Source organism: Pholcus phalangioides, unplaced genomic scaffold, assembly GCF_987345545.1.
Source record: "Pholcus phalangioides strain wild (caught in Gottingen) unplaced genomic scaffold, Ppha-v1.0 ptg000015l_1, whole genome shotgun sequence".
NCBI classification, from domain to species: domain Eukaryota; kingdom Metazoa; phylum Arthropoda; class Arachnida; order Araneae; family Pholcidae; genus Pholcus; species Pholcus phalangioides.
This window is the reverse complement of record NW_028301608.1, coordinates 50,381,453-50,405,797: the sequence shown is the minus strand read 5'-3', so window position 1 is coordinate 50,405,797 and position 24,345 is coordinate 50,381,453. Positions and strand designations below refer to the sequence as shown.

The window sequence follows — 24,345 nt, the reverse complement described above, 5'->3', positions numbered from 1 at the left end:
GAAGCATGTCACCATTGCAGTAGAAACATTGCAAAGCCCGATTGGCGGCTGGTAAGATGCTCGTCTGCCACCACGAAGGTTACCATCAGGTCCCAGATTCGAACCGGGGTAAGAATATATATAACAAGAAATTTTCACTAATGAGCTTGAGGTGATCACCGATAGATGGCGCCTGTCATTTCTAACCCAACTCGTTAGTAAATTTCAGTTGGCGTGTACGTGTTGTGAACCTACCGAGAAGTTTGTTTCTGTGTAAAACATGTTATGCGTAATGCTGCCATCTGCCATCAATGTTTCTACTCTTTGACCATAGTGAGAGAGAGAGAGAGAGAGAGAGAGAGAGAGAGAGTTTCGCCTGTTGCACGCTGAAGTGCAGCACTTATCGCGAACTCCCCACTAGTTTTAGTTAGCTGTTTAACGGGATGGTGCCATTCACACGGTCTCCCCCAGATAAAACTTCAGCAGATGCTAATTTCTTCATTCATGTTACACTTTTTTCGGGATTAAAGAAAATCACATTAGATTAAATAACATACATACATATTTCACCAAGAGCTGCCACAAAAGACCAAGGCCGTCATTCATAAACCATATCATGATTTTTCTTTCTTCGAACGTGTTTTTCTTTTAAATTTTGGTTATTTAATGAGCTGATGCATTTCACGATATTCACATTATACAGATCGGAACTAAAAATGCATCTGAGATCATTAGAAAATTCAAATCTGATACCATATGAATATTTATGTAGCGAATGCAAATTGAATCATAAATGAATGTGAAAAAAAATGAAATGCATAAAAAAATTTTTTTAATGTTATTTTGATTTTGAAAATTTATGTTCCAGACAAAATTTTTACTCAAAAAAAAACATTGCGTACGTAGTTCTTAAATCTTTGTACGAAAACAAAGTAATTTTTCACGAAGGAACAAGGGAACGTCAGGGCAGGGGGGGGGGAGGGCCCCCTCGTGTTTTCTCTTCTTCTTCAAACCAGGCTCACCTCTTACTAAGTTACATAAAAGTTACCGTGAAACTCAAAAGTATTTCGGGTCACGCAAGACCCGAAGCTAAAGATAAATTTGCGTGTTTTTGATGCTCTCATAACTCCGGAGGACTTCATTAGCGGCTTTAGTTCACAGAGAATGTTTTCCCCTCCCAACCTCCACCTTTTGTTTTTATGAAAGGAAAAAAAATTAAATAGGAAAAGTGAATAAAATTAATGATATCACTTATCACATCACCCACTAAGTTTTTTTTTCCCCTTCTCTCTCTCGCTCTACTCTATCTAATTGAAGCACCATGCAACTGAAAAAAAACTCATTCGAAAATATTCAAATGAGTCTTTGTTTGTAATACAGTATACAAAAATAAATACAACATTTTCGAGTCTTCGAAATTCTTGAAATGACGTACTATAAATAGCTTAATGTACGCGTTCTTCGGTAAGGGAAAGGCCACATTTCCAATATAGTAGAAGCCGCTTATTAGTATCAGGGATAATTTCACCATTCGGGTATTACTATCACTTTTGTAAAGTACGGAACGGACTAATATCATAACTTGGTTAAAAATTATTTTTTTTTCTTTTGCATGTTTCGAAGCTATGGTTGAACGAAATTCGCTTTATGACTATAAGTTTCTGTTATCCAATCACCAAGACTATGCAAGGGATCAGAAGGTTCCCTTAATGATAACAATTTCCGTACTCAGTATACGATGTCCTAATCGGGTCGTAGCAGCCGTTACGGGTCATTCAAGTATTACATCAGCATCGATGGGAGGGGGAAGGGGTTACCGATTTACTGGCTTTTGATTACAAGGGGGGAGAAGGGGTTCGGACAATGCTTACGTCATCAACCACCCTTTATGAAAATATGAAATATTCTTAATGGCACCTTACTCGGTGCTGCAAAGACGAGAAAAAACTTTGGCTAGTTTGTGGGCACCTAAACTAACATTCTCCCTACTTTTAAGTCCCCTATAAAGTCACTTCAGTGATCTCTAAATATTTCGGGGGGGACCCAAGTGATCTGGAAATGTGTCTGGCCGCATAAGTGCTGTGGAACTGCGATATCCATCACTGAAGTGATCCGTAATCAAACCGCGCATCCCTTAAGTAATCTGGAATGTACCGCGGTTAACTTGAGTGATGTAGAACCACACTGGAACTGTGCAACATGCCACTCAAGGGATCTCTAAATGTGCGACGGATCGCTAAAGTGTTCTGGAACTGTGCCGCGGGTCACTTAAGTGATCTGTGAAAATGCCACAGGCCCTTGGAGTGAACTGAAATAGTGCCACGGGCCGCGTAAATGTTCTGGAATTGTGCCAAGGGCCACTTAAGCAATCTGTAAATGTGCCGCTCAGTAAATTTTTACAAAATTAGGGTTTAGGGGGGGCAGGACCCCCAGGGCGACATTTGATCTGGTAGCGGAGGGTTTAGCATATATAGCTGAGAGGATGAGTCTTAAATTTCTTAAAAATAAGTATATTTTTCATTCTTAGCCTTCAAATAGCATTGAAATTAACAAATAATTGATTATAATAATATATAAAGGTATTTTCTTTCGAAATTTTAATTTCTTACAAAATATTTTTTGCATTAAAAAATAAATTTTTGATCCTCTGGAGGTAACACGATCCCATTCTATGCCCCCCCCCCGCGTACGTCTCTGATCCCACCAATATGCGTTAGAAAGTGGGGCCACAGCTGGTGGAATTTTGCTGACAGGGGAGGGGGGGGGGTCCGACTTTGCTGACAAGGGGAGGAAGGATTAGAAAATGGCTAAAAATATGGCTGATGTAATACTTGAACGGCCCCTTATGATCCATGTGCGTGTAGCACTTATGTTGCAATTTCTTTCTTATAGTGAAGGTATGTGTAACGCAAATTTCTCAAGAAAATGTATGGAACGTACCGTGCATTATAAGTATCGTAATTCTCAATACACATTAAACCAGGGGTTCTCAAACTTCTTCGGCGCCCCTTTCCCTACTCGACGCTCATCTGCGGCTCCTCAGATCAGTTTAACAAAAAAAAGTCTCTTAAAAAAAACCTCTATATGGTCCGCTGCTCCACGGTGCACAATTTGAGAACCCCTGTATTAGACAGTTCTGTTCTAACTCATCAGAATTTCTGAATTTAAAAAAAAAGGATTTTAACTGAAAGGAGGAAAATCCAATTTCCAAATAATTGACAAAAAATGCACAATTTAACATTTTGAAATCTGTGATTTGAGGAAAGAAATACGGAGTTGCCGTTCCTATACGTCCTTTCGACCAAACCATACGTACCGGTCATCCAATACGTATATGGTCATCTACGTACAACTGGAATTATTATTTTTTAGTTATGGTTATTAATCGGCTATTGTTATCAGAAACCCCGAGTCCCTATGTGATCACATCAAGCTGCGTGCATTCCAAAACGACTGGATCAATAATTAAAAAAGAAAAATCAGACTTTTCAATTCCATTTCCTTTAAAGCATATGTAATATTATCGCCGAGTTATCAACCGTGTCCGTCTCAGAAATTCAATCATTTTAATAAAACTAAAATAAATACGCCAATAGGAAAGACAATTCACTCTATATGCTACATGCGAGCTTCTCACAATTCATATCCGTTACGTTTCGTTGGAATCACGTGACTAGATATCTCTGATTGGTTACTTTTTTATTTTGCTAGACTAATAAAATAATCTCGGATGCTCGGATTTTACTTTTAGTTTTTGATTTTTTTTATATATTTTTCAAATGCTACAGAAAAAAGCAATATATCTTGTTTTCTATTCATCTAATGTACCTTTTCGTTGACCGAGGATGAGTTATTGTACCGCAAATAATATGAGATTATATTTTATCATCGCGGAGAAAATAACGTTATACATGAGTCCAGACGTAGAAACGTGATATAGGAGTATATATATCTCCAGAGAATTATTTTATATCTTTCATTCGACAAATAAAATGAAATATTAATATCATTTCTTGGAACAATGCTATCATTTTATTAATTTTTATGTCTGCTATTTTGTTGATTCTAGTGAAATACAAGACATTCATCTCCTAACATAGTAGGTATATTTCTCATTAATGGTTAACAATCTGAATGTTGAAGTTATTCTTCATAATCGTATTTTAATGCGTGAATTAATTCTACGTCGCTTTTCGTTACCAAACGCTTTTATTTACTTCATACACCTTTATGATTGGTGTTAAATTTTTAACAATAAAGCTCCTGCTCTTATGCAATTGCTGTATCGGTTTGTATTATAAGCAAAAACACATGCGATGAAAATTTTCATAGAAAACATTTATATTGTAAACATGTAAATAGTTTCTATTGTAAACATGTAAATAGTTTCTATTGTAAACATGTAAATAGTTTCTATTGTAAACATGCAAATAGTTTCTATTGTAAACATGTAAATAGTTTCTATTGTAAACATGTAAATAGTTTCTATTGTAAACATGTAAATAGTTTCTATTGTAAACATGTAAATAGTTTCTATTGTAAACATGTAAATAGTTTCTATTGTAAACATGTAAATAGTTTCTATTGTAAACGTGTAAATAGTGATTATTTATAATTTATTTTGCTATCTTTCACCTGTAAATAACCGGTGATGAAATTCTCTGTAAATTCCGCCAAGTTGACACGTTTGGCGACAGCTGCGACTCGGCAATATGATTATGCCAAACAAGAAATGTAAAGATGACACGTGAACCGTCGAGATTTCTCTCTCTCTCTAGAAGGCTTATTTTTTCTTTTATAGTGGCGTCACCAGAAGAGAACTAGAGCAGTTGTAAAATTTCAGTCGGAAGACATATGGTCTGATCTGTTGATCGCTGTATCTATTCATAGGTCGCGTTCCGTCGAATCGCTGCTTTCAAATACGTGTAAATGGCTGTTCTGTGCAATAAATATGTGACATCATGCATTTTGTTTCATCCTCTGGTCATTTAAAGGACTTGTGAGAGAAATTATCTGGAACAATATTTCCATGAATATACGCGCTATTCTCATGAAAATGCACACAAGTATTACACAAAGTTAGTACAATATCTCGTGAAAGTTATGAATCATTTGCAGTTTTTTATCACACAAGGGTTGAAACCCTCTTTTTTCCTCATTTAATCTTTTGACATTTCCCTAAATGCACTCGTGACTAAATTGTTACAGCAAAATGTTAATTAAAAGCATAGGATTAATGCGACCAAAATTTCAGAACGCAGTGTTTTTCGAGAAATTCTTTAAAATATCGACACTTCAAAAAAGGACACAGATTTTGGGAAACATAAGTATAATAATTTCTTTTATTTTGTGAGAAATATTGTTTTTATATAGAAAAGACGTATAGGAACACAACAACATAGTTTCATATGACAGCATTTCGTGCATCTTTTTCTAATTAATAATTACCTCTGTGTGAGACTAACGGTTTAGCAATAAGGCATATTGGTCACGTGGTCAGGACAGGAGTTGACACCCTGTATGTAGAGTAAGTGATATAATCTGGGTTGCAACGAGATACTTTCTCAGCCGGGTAAGTACGCATTTTGGCGCTCCCCCCCCCCCCCGGGTGATGTAGAAGGCATTGTTAAAGAGTGAATCCATTACTCCCACCAGCCCTCACCCACTCATCAGACTCGCTTTCCGCCTCCCCAGTTGTGGCCGTGGATATAATAATCATATTAATTAAATGATAACCGTCTGCCATTATTCAAATTTGTTTCCCAAAAAAGTAAAAAAAAAATCTCGAAAATCCTTTGATGTTTTTCGTGCAATAAATCCGTATGCAAAAATATTTCAATAATGTAAAATTTCGACGAAAAAAAACATTTTTTCCTAAATGAAAATTCGAATGACTATCCATAGCAATACGGGGAAATAACTATATTATAAGAACCCGAGATACTGAAAAATCACTGTTTACATGAATCGAAACGTTTTTCTTATAAAAATAAAGTAACAAGATCTATATGTATGTATGTCTCCAAGTATAACATATACAATGTATATACAGAAGAATTTCCCCTGGTATAAAAAGTATGTTTTGCATTTCAAATGCCTAAGGGCACAACTTCGGATGTCCCAAAAAAACAATAATGGCGGGTATTTTCCTGTATATGTTGTCAAAAATATGGATTGTTTTGTAAATAAAAAAACACTTTACATGCTTTTATTTATTTTGTTCCAACTTCAAGTGCTTTCCGTAGGATATTTGGGGGGTGAAAACCAGCGAGACAAATGAGAACATACATTTTTGTGCGCCGTCGTATTGAATATTCTATGAGCGTAAACCAACAACATAAGATGAGATATGAATATTTTACGATTACGGCTACTTTCATATTATAGTCGAAGCTACAAGCGAGGAAATTTCAAGTAGCATAAAAAAAAAAAAATGTCTTGATATTTGCTTTTCCCGTGGTTTCGTCGAAACTTTTTCTTCTCTCTGTAGGAGATATCAGTTTTGAAACTTCGAAATTTCATGATTTGCGGGGAAAAAAATTGCTTTTCGAACGAATAACTGATGACATTCGTTTTATATGAGAAATATTTTAAAAATGCATAACATAGCTTTATCGAAACGTGAATTGGTGCTATCTCTGTGGTCTCATACTCTCTTCATATTTTTATTTTTAATAAATTATTATTGAGATTTCTTGGGGTATAAAATTATTTCTAATAGGAAAGGTTTAGATTTTTAAAAAATGGAGTGTGATCGTATTGAATCATATTTCTCAGCGAGGAATATAAATTTTCGTGAATTTCCGAAACGATATTTCAAATAGATGTAAGCCTTCTTATTTACGGAGAACTCAGATTATAAATATCGTTATATTTCTCAAATGCTTTCTATTTTTGTGGTAATAAATATGAATATCAAAAGTACCCGTTGTATATATTGCTTTAAACTTTGTTTTTTTCTTATTTACTATTATTGGCGTAGTTTTTGGCATTTTTAAAATTATTTTTTTACTAGTATTACGTTACTACATTAGGTGTAGGAAAGAAACAACACTGTGGGAGCATTCAGCAGCTGTATGATAAGAAAAGCATCTCCGGAGGGGGATCTACGTTCTTCAGATAGAGAGTATACGCGAGCGAGAGCGATTATAAAGATATATCAAGAAAAACGTACTATTTCTGCGATTTCTTTCGGAATCCCAGGCTGCGGTCTCCGGCCCTTATGTGCCACTGGGCGCACGTGCAATTTTTCTCCCTAGTCATTGGATTCAGTCACTCATTTTTGTCAAATGGCTTGTATGTTGCATTGGTTGATGGCTGTCTTCCTGGGGAGAACGACGCGAGTAATTCGAAACTTGCGGGCACGGGGCAAGGGGAGCCACCACTATAAATCTTTGCTAACTTTTCCGACACAACTCTGCCTCTTTTGAGGGAAAGGAAGTAAGGTGCTTTGCATCAGTCCAGGGTTGTGAGCGGTTCTATCTATCTATATACTGTTTGTGCGATCCCTATCCCGGAATGACGCAGGTCAGTCGTATGATTTGCGATCCCGATCCCGAAGCGACGGAGGTCTGAAATCACAGCGCCGTCAATAAATGGGGGAACAGCTGGACAAGTACGAGCGGCAACAGCAATGTAACAAGTGTACAACCGACCAGACCATTCCACAACACCACTTCAAGTGACATCAATCAAGACAACTTGTAAACAATGATCAAGACGGCAATTACGATTCAATATATCAATCACATACTTTAGACGCTATGTACGCATGATTGCTAGATCGAATAGACCGTCTACCACCGTCAAAGTTGCTGTCACGATCTCAGGTTCAAATCCGAAGGAGGATACAGATATTTTCCATAACGAGCTTGAGGCGACCACAGATAGACAGCGCGCCTTCATTTCCAACCCATCTCATTAATGGCAGTAAATTGCAATACAGCGATATGGCCAGAGTTGGTGTTTTGTGTAGTAGATCGAACAGACGATTTACGATTTACTGTTGCCAATAGCCCAATGGCTAAAATTTGACAATGATTACAACATTTTAGCACAAGAACAACGGAAGCGGACATTGTGATGGCAAACTTAATTTGACATGCTATTATACCCGGACGGTTTATCACAGTCACTTTAACTTTTATGACTTTCCTCATTTTGTTGAGAGGCTTAGATTTCTAAAGTATGATATATATTATAGGTTTCTTGGTTATAGTGGTAAAATGAAGTTCTGCTTGGGACGACGGTAGCGGCCACTAGAGATACATATTGAACTAACATGATTGCAAAACCTGCTGGGGAATGGACAGTCTTCTAATACAAACATATTAATATTGAAGAAACAGATGCTCTATCAGGGTGTGTTTTTTCTCCAGTATCCATTTGGAACCATTCAAAGGTTACACTTTTCAAAAAGCTCGTCGTCGTACTTTATTCCAGTGGTTCTCAACTTGGGGCCATATGGCCCCCTTGTGGTCCCGGGACATTCTAGGGGGGCCACGGGAGAAAATCAGAAGAAAGGTGATCCACGACAGGCGGTGAAGGGAGTCATAGAGAGCTGTGAAGAGAAAAAATCTTTAAAAGTGAAACATGGTTGAGAAAAAAATATTACTACTTTCAGAATTCATCAGATCTGTTCATAGAACCAGGGTCATCTTAATCCTTGGGTCTATGTGGGCATGACCCGGGTCTTCATGTCTATAATGGAGGGGGGGGGACTGCACTGTATGGGAATCTGGTACAATGATTTTCATCTGTTACTTCCAGCTAAGGGCAGCCAGAGCAACGTTTGATGTGTTGGGAGGGTCGATTTATAGTGCATGTTCGTTGGATCATACCGTATTTTACACAGATTGTTTTTAACATATAATTTGACTCCTGGGAAAGATAATCCGCCATTTTTGAGTCCGTGCCTAGCCAGGATTCCAGAGATTGATCTGATTTATTAAAATTTCATTCATAATAAAAAAATAGAAAGTATCTCAATCTTTGATGAGGGGAGAGGGGGCCCTGGATAGGACAGGGGGCCACGAGAAAAAAATCTGATCCATAGGGGGCCATGAGCTGAAAAAGGTTAAGAAACACTGCTTTATTCGTTTATTTACGTTTGTATGGATATTTGCATTTCTACTCATTGCATTCACTGGTACAATGTCGCACGACAAAAAGGATATCTATTTTTCACTATTTCACACTAGACAGGGCTCCAGCCCGGACATCGAGACGATTTTTTTATCATTTTTTGTTTCTTCACAATATATATTCGCTGTAGAGGAACTCCGGGGGTGCCTCACCAAAAATCCCAGGATAGGGGGCTCTGATGGAGGATGTGGGGAGTCATTATTTTACAACACATTTCGACTGAGAAAAAAAAAATTCTATAGTTGATATATAAGCAGAGAAAATCTAGGTTTTGAATACCATGCGCACACAAGTTTGAAATAGCGAACAAAGGAAATTTCTGAAAGAAATTATGAAATTTTGTTGCTCTACTAATGAGTGTTATTGTCGTTTTTGACAAAATGAATTCATTGAGTGTCCAATGCGAACGGCATCGTAAAGCTGTCTTACGTATTTATTATAGTACATTGCTCGGAATTTATCGGCAATTCAGGGTTTTTTTTCCCATTCGTATACATGCAAACTCTTCGCAAATTTTTCAAGCGTATTATATTTCAACCCTTTTCAGTGGACTGCCGAGTGAAAATTGGGCCACGAATTGTGTGTGTGTGCGCGCACGCGTGCGTGCGTGCGCATTTTTACAATCATAGGCTTTACCAATTGCAGTATGAAACTGAAGGAAGCAATAAAGCTCCTGAGTCAGCTCTAGCTGCTTCTGCAGACGTAAAATATGATTGCTCACAGAGATATAGGAATAACGAAACTTCATATTCATACTGGATATAGGGTAAAAAATCATTCCAGAAGCAAAGGTTTATGACAGAGTTCTTGTCAACTTGACTAATAAAAAACCATTAAAGATGTTTATTGCGCACTCAAACCAAAATTAGACCCGTCGAGAAACAAAATTTGGAAGAAGAATCGGTACTACATCTACTTTTCAATAGCTCAATGTTCAAGACAAGCGTATGATACGGGAAGTCCTGGCGTTTTCTTCGCCTCTTCACTCTGATAGTCGGGAAATTTCACACTATATTTTCATATAATGTCGGTTAATATTTATTTGTGGAGGCGGGGGGGGCGGTATTATTGCATTGTGAGTTTTATACATACCAAGTTGTTATTTAACTTTGTGAATTTTTTACATACCAAAGTTGTTAATTAACTTTGCGAGTGCTCTTCATGCTGAGGTTGTTAATTAGATTTTTATATAAGAATAACAAAAATGTTTGGGCTTTTTATGGTTGCTTCCGTCTGTTTACACATCTTTCATTTATTATTCATTTATGATTATTTTGTAAACGATTTTAAAGCACGATCAGCCACTGGTTTTACTTGCTTCACTCATCGGGGCAAGTGGAACCCTCCAGCAACTAAAAATAAAATTAATCTTAAAACAGCAAAGCTGCAGAAAATAAATTTAAAATATTAGCCTTAAAAAAAGGATTATTCAAAAACCTGTTGCCATATTTTTATGCTAGGCACAGGCATAATATAACCAATATTATCTGATCTTATCTTACGTCTATGGTGCTAGGTTTAATTTACACTGATGAAAAATGTGGTTATATACACTTACCTCAGGGTACCTTATCTGTATCAAGATGAGTCAAAAGTTTTGCAATATTTCAATATTATTATGGTAATTATTTTTTTCTTTTTTTTTTGCCTAGGTTATAAATGTCACGAACCATACTGGACTATGAGATGCCGACTCGCTTGATAAGTTTTCAGTGCTAATCATCCGATTGGCTGTGATTGGCATCATTATTTGCTACTTCTATTAGGAGTTAGTTTAAGGGACTACTATTAATCTTAGCTTTCGTTCTTTAAAACCGAACGCAACTCTAGTCTATTGCCATTGGCGATTTACTTACTTACTTACTTCTTAACCGAAACGGCGACCCAGTCCATATTCCGAAGAATTTCTAACCGATAGGTCACCGACGGGATATTGGCGATTTACTACAGAATGAGTTTTGTCCTACGCAACCGTACATTCACCTCGTAAATATTCTTATGGGAAATTTTTGGTGAATCGGTACGTGTAGGAACGCGTTGTGCGTGGCCTAAACGTATTTATATGGTCAAAATATGAGTTGGTTTTTTTTGGTTTAAACCGGTGCTGCCATCTGGTTTCCGTACTTAAAAGTGAAAATTGGAAATGTCTGAAGTTTCAGGTTATATGTACGAACTTAAATGCTACAAAATTTTGGGTTGTCTCGTTTCAAACTTGATGCTTTTTTTTTTTCAACTTACCCGGGTAATACGCAATTCGCTTCGTTCTAACATAATTCGTTCCAGGAAGTTCCAGAAGGCACTCGAAGACCGTCGCGTCATCCACGGCGAGTTCTTTGACACTGAACGTCGTTAATAAATGTACATCAAAGGCACCGTTGGGATATGTCGAGGATAACTTTTTCGTGTTCTGTACAAGTTGGGGCGGACTGCTGCTGCTCGGTCGTACATAAAGTTTCACTTCTGGTTTTGGGAAAGTCCCAAAAACGTCACACGTCACATTCACAAGTCCTTGAACCCCTTCTACGTAGGACAGTTCAAAATCGGTCGCTGGTACTGACAAAAAAAAAAAAGAATTATTAATTAGTATTTTTTGAACGTATATCTACTATTTATAATGTTTTACAGAAAAAGCCAGAGGAAAACTCAGAAAAATACATAGAGACGAGTTCCTTTTTCCTCCAATTGACACATGAACATGGAAAGATAATGTTAATTTAATTAATAATAAATAAGGAGCAATTATGAGTTTGTTTGACGTTTAAATTGAAATCCATCATTTCGTTTAACAGTTGGAAAAAAGTATTCTGTCCATGGGTGTTTCCGCGTATTATATGGATTGACTGTCTGTCAGGGAACGTACAAAAATTTCATTTTATCTATAAATCGTTTATATGATGATTTACGACGGGATATTCTGCAGATAAACATTTTATGTGGTTTTTAAAATTTTTCTGATACGCATTTCAGCTGCCACAATGTAAATCCCACAAACGTCTAAAAATTGTCACCTGTTTTCAAAAAAGGATGTATTTTTTCCAATCTCGTGAGCTGATAAATGCTTCCCCCCAGCTCAAATTAATAATAATAAAAACAAGAAAGGGGAAAAACTATTATTATCTGTTATACTATACTACCTCGAAGAAAAGAAAAACATCTTTTCTTACCCTTTTCTGTTATCAGACTGAAGAAAATATCTGACACCACCCACTGGCAGTTGATTGACACGACAGGAAAGGGGAAGAAGAACATGTTATCAGGAGACGAAAAAACTTACAATCCTATCTGGGCTCGGAGTTGCTCTTTTGAAATAGTTTTAAGAACCCGAGATATTTCGGAGTTACGCTGTAAGGGTTAACAGTAATATCTTACACACAAGGTGGTGTATCACTAATTCATTTCACAACGTGCGTCAACTTTACTTATACAAAGTACAGTAGAACCTCGTTGAGTCGAGCCCCTTTAACTCGATTTATTTGATCATTTTTATCGCACCACGGTCATTTTCTGAACAGGACGGCTAATTAACCCGGGACGTACAATTTATTGCCGAACGGTGGCCTTTTCTTATAATTACCGAGAGGTTAGTGCCCTCGATGTAGGACTCCCTACGGTAGCAGTCTTTTTCTGCGGTCATGTCGTCGTTTCTGTCGTACCCCTTGTCAAGAAAGTTTTCTGGCAAAGACGAACCGGGTATCGAATTCGCGACACCTCTAAACACCCTTCGGTACTTTAGGCGAGTATCTTATCGACCCGGGCTATCGCCCCCCCCCAATACGGATCTCCGGATAACCCAGACATGAAATGGGAAAGATAATTTTAAAAAAAATTTCAATTCCATTTTTCAAATTCTATTATTTAAATTTTTTCAATTTTTTTTAAATCTGAGAAGTGATCTTGAGAGAAATTCTCAAAATAACTTTTATTATTATCATCACGCTAGCACAGTAACAAGGAACGCCTAACGTATATCGGGGGGAAGGGGCAATGAGATCACTGATTTCTTAAAGTTTAAAGAGCGATAAATGATTCTCGTGGCTACCCACTAGAAATTCTTTATTACCTGAAGCAGTTAAACATCACAACACAACAATTAGCTTATCCGCGTGTATGTCTGTAACAAAAAAAGAATGAAAGCGATGACTGGAATCGATAAGGGTAAAGCATTAGTAAAGATTGCTGCTGAGTTTGGAATAGTGACGTCGACTGTGTGGGATTGGAAAAGATCAGGAAGAAATATTGTAGATTTTTGCTCCAAACTTATTTCTACAGTCAGTTTCAATAATCGGAGTAAAGCTAAAAAAGCTAAACTTGAAACACTAGAAGAAGCGTTATTTGTTCGGTGTTGTGCCGAAAAGAGAACGTTTTTTTTACCAGCTTCAGGACCAACTATCCAACAGGAAACCCTGAGTTTAAACAATTGCCCGATGGAGACCCGAATTTTACTGCCAGTCAAGGATGGTTAATCAGTTAATCCCGTATTTCTTTTTCAAAGAAACATGGTAAGCCAAGGATTGGAAAGAATGAGGGATTTTCTTAAAGGGTTTTTATTTTTGCAAAACACAATCTGAGGATTTTCAGGTACATTTATTAAAAAGATGAAAAAAATCGGATGAATTTGGTTTCCAACCGGAATATTTTAAAAATCGGAAAGCTTTCAGCTAAACCAGAAGCATGTGTACCTATACATATCCTTATGGCTCCAATAGTGTTTGTTTCGTAATTGTCTTTTTTGTCTTTCTATCTGGTGTGTTTTTGTGTTTTATAAAATAGGTGTCTAAATAAAATATGCAGATGCATGCGTGTGATTGAGTTTTTCCCTCTAAAAATAGGATTAACTGTTCATAAGACTACCATGTAACGTTGACCAATAACGAAAAGACTATTCAGTGTGCGATGGTACATCTACATATTTCCGTGACAAATTATAACCCACCGAAATATAATTCCACTGTATTTGTTTGACCTCACAGAAAACTCTTTCGCACGTTTACAACGGCTTCCCACGGAAAGAAAGAAAAATAACGAAATGTATTAATGTGCTTTTCTGCTAACGGCACGATATGTTCCATGAATATCACGTGGAATGACATATTTCCCGGTGAAAAAGAAGTGACTGATGAAGAATTCATACATATAGAGAGAGGGAGTGAATTGGGAATAAGAGACCCGTACTGAGAGATCAGGCAACGAGCCGTGACTTTTAATGATAGACGGAAATAGCTGGAAATCAAAAGTCCCCGGACATCATATGACCCTACGATTAGTAGAATCGTTTGCCATCCATTACCCAAATCACAAGTGCCTCATTGGTTATTTCTCATTATCTATTCATGAGCTTTTACATGCTGTTTCTATTCCTCCCTTCACCATACATACATATTTCTTTCATTTTGTTCTCTTCTCCTTTTGTTCAGTTACGAATCATTTTTGAATCTGCCATTATGTTCTCGAAGGTATCCAAATGGAACTGTTTACAGAGAAAAATAATGATTTTCTTTTCTTTTTTTTTGAACAAAAAAATTCAAATGATCAATTGCTCTTGCGAGAATACATTTGTTGAGACAACATAAAGGATTGGAATACTAAAAGTTGAAAGTTTACGGAAAGTGAAGAGTTATGCATCCATAATAACTGGAGAAACAATGCAAATTGTTGCAGAGGTTACTTTTTCGCACATTTTTGAAGATAATTGTTTGGGATCATCAACCATTTTCTATTCACTGCTGGATGTAGGTCACCTCTAAATTTTTCCATTTTACTATGTCTGATGGTTTTGTCATTCAGTTAATTCCATTCACCTTTCGAACCTCATCGCTCTATCTTGTTTGGGGGACGCCTTCTCGGTGTTTAACACCACGGTGGTACCAATCCAGAATATTTGTGGTCCATCTGTTACCCCGTGTCCTTGCTATTTGACCAGCCAATTTCCAGTTTAGACGTTTAATTCTATCCATGATATAATGTGCTTTTGTTTGGCTCCTTATCCACGTGATTCGTTCTGTCACTCCTTGTGATTTGTGCCATACATCTTCCCATGTTTCTTTATACAGTCTGTTGGCTTTTTATCGTTCATGTTTCTGATCCATAACTCAGAGCTAGTAGCGCACACTGGTTGAATACTTTTCTTTTTCAGACAAAATGACATGTTGCTATTCAGAATCATACAGTTTTTGCCAAAAGTGCCCCATTCTTCTGTTTATTTCATTGAGGATGGTGTTGTTTATAGCAATTTCTTGTTCCAGGTGTACATAACTTTCTACTTCTTTTATCTCTGTTTTGCTGATCAAAATCTTCTTCTTCTTTGAGGCAAAGAAGTCCAACCAACTTTAGTCCTTTGCAGATTCATTTGCAAACCCACTTGAATATATACTTTTGCTAGTAATTGCATAATTTCTTCTAGTTTGTCTGGATAATAACAATATCGCCGGCAAAAACGCAAATGGTTGAGGAAAATTCTCTATTTATTTCAACTCCTTTCTCGCCCCAATCCAGTTTCTTGAATACTTCTTCTAAAACAACGGTGAAGGGTTTTGTTGACATAGTATCATCCTGTCTCTGACTCCTTTTCCAAGTGCAACCTTTGCTTTTCCATTATCCAAACGAAGCGTTCCATTTGCTTGGTCTTATATTTTCTTAATAATATTGATGTATGTCTTCTCTATCCCAATTACTTCTAGAGCCTTAACAGCAGCAGTTGTGAAGACAAAGTCAAACGCTTTCTGAAGATCAATGAAGGTCATCTATACACAATGGCAATTCGTATACCTTCTGCCTATTTATGAATTCCTTGATTGTTTGTATGTGATCCATTGCACAAAATTCACTTGGAAAAATGGCTTATGTTTTGTTATAGGAAAGGTTAATGAGTACTTTGATTGAATAACCGAATGGTATTTCTTTAGTAGCGTAAAATGATAGAGTGTTACATTTTCAGAATAAATATGCGTCAAATTGTCATTTATTTCTTTTTTCCGTTCGAGAGAGAGAGAGACCTATCCCTTCAAGTTGAAAAAAAAATGTATTTCATTTGCAATAAATAGCATTACATTCGAATTTTACTTTTCGAAATATAGGAATGTGAACACCATAGTGGAACTGAATATAACGTACTTGATAGAAGAATTCGAGTGCACTTGACAATCATTCGCTACAAGAAGAAACAAATTTTTGGAAGACAAAAACATTCTGAAAAAATTTTGAAATTGAAAGGAAATTCGAAAAGATTTCTGAAAGAATTCGTCAATAACGATATTTATTATAATATACCTTGTTCAATCTTTAATCGTCTTCTTCCCCCCCCCCCCCTGTAAAATAACGATGTAAAGTGATAGTAATAATATCAATCATTATGATCTCTATGCTAGAGCAGCCTACTGCCAGTATTCCCTATATAAAGGCTATAGAAACCGTAAGGCTCCTACAAATTTATCCTTCCATTTTCACCCATCAACCCCCACTTCGTATGAAAAGATATGACCAAAACACAGAAATTATAATAGAAATACAGCGAAGAGGGGGGGGGGGGTGGCAATGAAATTTTGAAGGACAAGATCTCAACAGAGGGCTAATCGGGTAACGGGCGACAAACAGACTGCGTTGAATACCCTTGTCGTAGGTTTTTATCCTTGGTTCTTTCGGTGTTTTACCAATGAATCTCCAGGCAAATGTTAATAATACTTTTTGACATTGAACATTGAAGGACCAGACACAACCTATACTTCATATCTCTTTGATGAGGTACCAAAGCAGAAGATGAGTGCGTCTGAGAGATCAAAGAGCTGCTAAAACAAACAAAAAAAACTTGACACTCAAAGGTTTAAAGGATACCCAAGACCTGGTACTCAGCCACTAATAGACAGCACATTCACCATGTAAAGATTCTTCTGAGGGGAATCTTTACGATTATTATGATTCTCGAACAAATCAGTGTATGCCAAAAATTGTCACGTGAAAATGTTTGTGTATCCCTAGCAATATTTATGATTGTGTGAATCGTAGGTTTTATGTGCCATATATTGTGAATTCAGACATTCAGAAAAAAAAATATTCACATAAGTACTTCATATAAATCATTTTGAGCACGTATTAGGGATTATTCGATACTTTTTCTGTAAGAAAAATTTTTTTCCTGCTAAATTTATCATTTTTCCTAAGAATTGAATAAAGCACTACTATACACAGATTGGAGATGATTTTCTGCACACATACGGCGCTTTTTAAAAAAAATAATAATTTCAGTGCAAAGAAAATGCATGTTTTAGTGGAAATAACATAAAATGCACTTGGATACACTCCAGAAAAAGAAAAATTACCAAAAACGGTCATGATTTGCTCCCGCGAGTCTTGTCCAGCAAGTGATGTCACTAAGCACGTGTACTTCCCACTAAGTTCTATGGAAGGCTTCGGTATTCTCAACGCTCGGAATTTGGAATATGGATCGACGGTATTTACGCTGAAAGTCATATCTAGTCTATTCTTCAGGACTCCGGATGTGTGACGAATGTTCAGCTCCGGAATCCATTGATAAACGGGTTCTAAGTTATCGTCGAAGAACCATTTGACGACGAGTCGGAAGTCGTTTTCGTTCCACGAGTAATCGCAGTCCAGTACGACAGGATCTTCCGTTCCATTCTGGACCCATCTTGGCACGGAGAGACGTCGGATTTCCACGCATGAAACTGCAATGGCGGGGAAAAAAAAAGATAGATAAAGATAAATATGGATGTGACTTTTTTCAAACTGGATAAATTCTCGGAATAATTCTTACTAGGCAAAAAAAAAAAAAAATCACAATGTAAGTAAAACATCATAAAAGTATTTTATTAAACTGAAAACACAGTAGCAGTAGTATTTTATTAAACTATGTTATAAGACAGGGTGGACGAGAATCTTGGACGCATTTAAGAAATTAATAACAAACCATCCAATTATGACATAAAAAGGTGCACTGATCATTTTTGTCGCACCACGGTCATTTACTGCACACGAGGACTAATTAGACCGGGACCTACAATTTATTGCCGATTCCGAACGGCAAGCTTGTTTTTATACTCGTCGAGGGGTAGGTGAGTAAACCCCTCGATGGGGGGGACTCCCTGTTGTAGCAATTTTTTCTGTGGTCATGTCGCCGTTTTTTGTTGTACCCCTGTGCCAGGAAAGTTTTCTGACAAGGACGAACCGGGTATCGAACTCGCGACACCTCTGAACATCCTTTGGTACTTTAGGCGAGTATCTTATCGACCTGGGCTACCGCACCCAAAGAAGGCGCGCTAAAATACTTATCATTACATAGAGCGAGGATTGTGAACTTTTTGAACAGTGTGAGGCACTTAATTTTTTTGAAAACGTAAGTGAAGTCGATCACCGAAGTTAAGCAGCATCTTGCGCGGTTAGTTCACTTGGGAGAGTGAACACCTGGGAACACCGCGTGCTGTTGGCATCAATTTTGAGCGGAGGCCACGGTTGGTCTGGAGGTCTATAACAGCGTCTCAGGTCATCTGAATGATCTGTAAATGTGCCGCAGGCCACACAAGTGATTTGAGAATATGCCGCGGGCTCTTTAAGTAATATAAAACAGCACTCCAGGCCACTCTCTTAAATAATCTGAAATCACACTCCAGGTCAGTTACGGGATCTGTAAATGCGCAGCGAGTCACTTAAATGGTCTAGGAATGTGCCGCTGGTCACTTAAGCGGTCTAGAAATGTGCCGCGGGTCACTTAAGTGGTCTAGGAATGTGATCACTTAAGTGGTCTAGGAATGTGATCACTTAAGTGAGATAAGAATGCACCACAAGGGACTCAAGTGATCTAGAACAGAGCCGCAGCTTAAGTGATCTTAACATTGCGCCGCGGTTCACTTAAGTAATTTTTAAAAGCACCGAGTGTCACTTAAGTAATCTAGTTGTTTCTCATTAAAAATGAAGTTTCAGGTCGTGGGCCACATCAGATGTCTCCGGGGGCTAAATATGATCCTGGGGCCATGGGTTGAGCATGTATGGCTTAGAGCATTTTTTTGTTTTTGATAAATTTAACAGAGATTTAATTTCCCTCTCAGATGGCACTGTAAAACAAAAAGTTCGGCATAAGACAAAAAAGTGCAACACAAGTAGTGTGTAATTAATGTTTATGGCAATTTGCATTACATAAACCTACCATATTTCACCATGTGCACCTTTTCACCCGTTTATATGCAACCCGAGCTAAAAAGATCACTCATGTTAAATTGTGATAGTTTTATGTAACGCAAATTATTGTACACATTAGTCATGCACTTTTTGTGTATCATTTTATGCGTTGTGTCGAGCTTTTTGTTTTGAAGCGACACTTGTGAATGAAATTATAACTTTTCTTTTAATTTATCAAAAAGAGAAAAAAAACCTCTATATCATAATAAGTATTTTAGTACAAACTGTGCACATTTTTATGCCAAATGGTTGATTTATTATTATTGTTTTAAATGTGCCCAAGACTTCTTGTTCACTCTTTATAATAAAAAAAATGTCTAAGAATAAATTAATTTCAAAATGACTGAGGAGAACAAAATACGCTTTTTTATAATTACGTTATTTTCCTGCGTATAATCCACGGATTTTATAAAAGCGTTTCTTAACCTTTCTAAACCAAAGGACGAGTAAAATATCTGAAACAATTCGACGGACCACTTGTGGCCCGTATTGTGGGACATTCCAGTATTTTCAATTGTTCCGAATTGTTTTATACATTTGTCCAGTTTTTATGAACGATGCTTATCTACATTTATAATGTTTACTAAAACCGTGAATAGAAAGCATTTTCATAATTATTATAATAATTACGGCTACAGATTTTTCAGTGATTTCAGCCACAATCATGGATTCAGCCGACTTCAACATTTTTTATGGCAATTGAGGAATTCCCGTATTTTGCCGTATTTAAGATCCCATTTCCCCAATTTTTCTCAGTGAAATAATGTCATCATTGGTCTATTTGTCATTCATTTCAATGGTTTTTTTCTCTCGCTAACATCATTTTCGTTTACTAAACTGTGCAGCAGCCGCCCCCCCCATTTTTGCAGTAATTAGTAAGTTTGTCATAAATTACATCTTTCTGCAGCAAAGATACTACCCGTATTTAGGATCGCAATTTCCCGCATTTTCCTTGATGAGGTATGGCGAATCCAAGTATGAAGGTACCTATAATTTTTATTTTAACACCATATGAATATTTCTAATATTAATTACAACAATTGAATAATTTTCAATTCACTTGGAATCGAATTATCATGTCTGCCTACGGAACCACCTATGCCACCATCGGTGACCAGAGGTGGACTATAGGTTGAGAAACGCTGGATTATACGGAAAAAATACATCTAAATTCATATTGATGCGTATTTTATACCATTATCTGCAACATGTTTTTTTTCTGACTGATTGAAATAGAAATAAATACTTTAAAAATAAATTTTTACGAAATATTTATTTTTTAAGATATATAGATTAGAGTTCATAGATTTGAGTGGATAAATTGACATTTTTTTCAACAAAAACGGAACAAACACCCTTCCTTTCCACTTCGTGAGATTTCATTATTGATGAATGAAACTTGTATACGTGGATAATAAGTAGGAAGTATTAATATATATACGTGGATGTACATGTCAATAATAATGACGTCATTTCACGGGGAGTGTGAAAAAAAACTCTTTTAATTTCGGAATGATCTCTTATCAATCTTTATCTCATTAATGCAGTATAGATATTTGATTTATACAGGGTGAGAGAAAAGTTCATCATGCATTTCAAAAATCAACCGATCGACATGGAAAAGTGCGGTTTGCGGTAAAATACTTATCACGGCGTAGTTTTTTTCATGAATAATAATTTTAAAATCTCACTCACATATGGAGAAAAGAGAAACGTGAAGTAACACATAAAATTCGACACAAACAGCTTATCGAATGATTTGCGTTAAATAAAATTTCCACATTTCCATAAGGGCACCCTTTATAGCTCGAGCTACATCTAAACGGGTGAAAGAGAGCTTGACATTCAAATGCGTTAGTTTCTCGTAATACAAATTAATTATGTCTTGTTTGTGTCACATTTTAAGAGTCAAGTGTGTTTGAGATACAGCGCAATCGGTGAGTGAAATTTCGTACTATTTATATTTTTTTTAATTTATCAAAAAAACTCTACGTCGTGATAAGTATTTTAGCGTGAACCGTGTACATTTTTCATGTCTATTGATTGATGTTTTATGAATTTTTAAAAAGTGTCAAATACTTTTCGCCTACTCTGTATTGTTTATTATTTGAATTCCCCCAAATATTATATAAGATCATAAAACAGGAACAGATAAAAAATCTGGAGATGGTACCAATTTGCATAATTGCTTCCTCTAATATGCACAACAGATTGTCATTAAAGAAAATAAAAATTTCAGAAGCGAAAGCTGATGAGAGAGGAATACAACAAAAAACTAGTAGCGAGATTAAGTAATTACGAAGTTGGTTGCTTGGTATTTGATCGGTATCATTGCCCTTTCGGTAAAAATAGAGTCAATGTCCCCCCTGAAGTAATTGAGTTAACTAATGAATCGGACTTCCAAAGTCAAAGCGAAAAACTGGAGCAAGCGGAATAGCTTACATTGCTTGAATTCCTTGTGTTTACTTTCTCGGAAGAATGTATGATGGAAGGACGAGAGAAGAAAAAATTATTTTTCCTCCAGGAAAAGAGCATTGTTAAAACTCTGCTTTGGATGAACGTAAATATTGGTTTTTAGACGTTGCTGAAAATCATCTCGCTCTTGATTGAGTCTCTATTCCAGAACCACGGTTAAATGTTGTTCATTTTTGTTTAAAACCCCCTCAAGCATCTTAATTTTACTTTTTGAAATCTTACGACTAGACGAATCATATAAAGTTTTTTTTTCTACCCATATATTTTTTACGGTAAATGCGATAAATGTGGTGATTATGCATAATCGAGGAAAATTTTGATAGTTTTTATAAATTTCTCTAAATTTATTATTTTTACTGGCGATTATGCATAGTTATTCAAGTATCGCATCGTTGGTAAATTTTAGACATCGTACTATACAAATACAAATACAGGTACAACGCCACAACACGCAAAATTTCCAACGAGGTGGCTGAGAAAAAGATGCTAATAATAATAATTGGATATACTATACTATACTATTGGATATACTATACATGATAATTCCTACATGTATTGTATCATTATATCGCGGTACAATAGTAAAACTTTTTATTATAGCATCGGGGTCCGACTATATTCATCATACATACTAGACTCATTTGGAATTATTTTCACGTTTATCGAATTCATCAATTACACTAGTGTATAATCGCAGATAACAACGATAAATTTCAAGTATTTATCAAATTTACCAACGCCGCTTGGGTGGATTTGATTAATACTGAAAGCATTACCACTTTTATGCCAATTATGGTGATGCTTTCAGTATTAATCAAATTTAACAACGACGCTGGGGTTATTATGCATATTTGCAGGTAAAAGTGATAAATTTATGAAACTTACCAAAAGGATTGGTAAGTATGCGTAATTAACGATTTATAACATTTACCCTAACATATTCATCGTTCTATGAAACATTGTGAGCCATAACACGCTGTTGGTCAGGAAATTATTACCGGACATTACTAGCATTCATATTTTTAGAAATAATAATAGCATTTCTTTCTCTTCTCTCTAAGGGGTTCTCAGACTGTGCTACGCTGCGTCATGGGGCACCGTCAATCTTTGCCAAGACCGTCGCGGGAGATCCGTTAAAAAGTCTCGCCACAGAGAGCAACAGTCCTACAAACAGTACAAAAATTCAGTCATTACACTTCACTCACTTCTGAGATATAGATGGCAGCACTAAAAAATCATACACAACACTAGATACGCTCTCAGACTGTTAGGTACACTTCCGGCACAACTCACTAGGTAGTAAATTGCCCATGGCGATAGACCTGAGTTGTGCCCGGCTTAAAAAAAAACAGTTTATAAATGAGAGAGAGAGAGAGAGAGAGAGAAATTATATTTATTATCACATATTCTATGGGTCCCAATAGTGTTTACTTATAGGATTAACAGGAAGCATATTTCTCTTAAAAGTGACTTTTTTTTTCTAAATAGATTGTTTGAAAATTGATTATTGTTGAAGAGGATTGTTTGAAAATTGATTATTGTTGAAGAGGATTGTTTGAAAATTGATTGTCGAAAACGATTGTTTGAAAATTGATTGTCGAAAACGATTGTTTGAAAATTGATTATAGCAAGAAGCATTGTTTATAAAACTATTGTTCCAAAATCTTTTATGAGAAGCAATTGTTGCTGGAAAGAAAAATTCATTTGTTTACTGAAAAAATAGAAATTCATTATTTGAAAAGTGATTGTTACTAGAAAATGTTCCCTAAAAAGTGACTATTTGTGTGTGTGGAGGGGGGGGGGGAATGTTTTATGAGTAGCATTTATTAGTAGAAAACATTGTTCGGAATAAATATTATAGAAAGAATTGTTCGAATAGCAATTACTACTAGAAAACATTGTTTGAAATCCATTGTTAAGAGAAAACATTGTTTGGAACCGGTTCTCAAGGGAAAGAATTGTTCGAATAGAAATTGCTACTGTAAAACCTTGTTTGGAATCGACTGTCAAAAGTAATCATTATTCGGAAGGAAATGATTCGTATTTCCTATGAATGATTCTTCCTATCGTAAAGGAAAATCCCTGCTTAAAAGCGATTGTTGAAGATGACTCACGGTTTCGAATCAACTGCTGAAGGAAACTACTGTTTGAAAGAAATTGCTGGAAGAAATCATTATTTCAAATCAGTTATTCGAAGAAATCATTCTTCGAAAATCTTCCGTTTCAAATAGTCATCATTATTACTCAAAATACGCATGCGTTATTTAAAATTCAGTCGTCAGCAAACTTTAATAATATTTTTCAAACACTTCAACACTACCAACAGGATACTAGAAAAATTTGTTCTACGCAAAGTTCGGATTTAATATTTAAAAAAATGAATTTTGATCGTTTATAGGCGAACATGGCTAATGTGCAAACATTTCTATGAAAATAACATTACAAAACTATTCCTAGAAACATCGTACTCATTCTAACAAAAAATAATTATTACTGAATAAAAACAAAAAAAAACATGTTTTCATAAAAATTTATGTCTTGAAACATTTTTTTTACACAATT

The 24,345-nt window shown here is 36.1% G+C and overlaps 1 protein-coding gene across 1 annotated transcript in view; it reads right to left on the bottom strand.

Annotated features, from left to right (window-relative positions):
• LOC149076160 (protein sidekick-like) overlaps window positions 1–24,345 on the bottom strand; it is a 74,847-nt gene that overhangs the window by 10,066 nt on the left and 40,436 nt on the right. The window contains exons 2-3 of the mRNA XM_089243708.1: window positions 17,436–17,801; window positions 11,362–11,676 (exon numbers count right to left, since the gene is read on the bottom strand). Of these exons, the coding sequence (XP_089099834.1) occupies window positions 11,362–11,676; window positions 17,436–17,801 (681 nt within the window). The remainder of the gene's footprint in view (window positions 1–11,361; window positions 11,677–17,435; window positions 17,802–24,345) is intronic.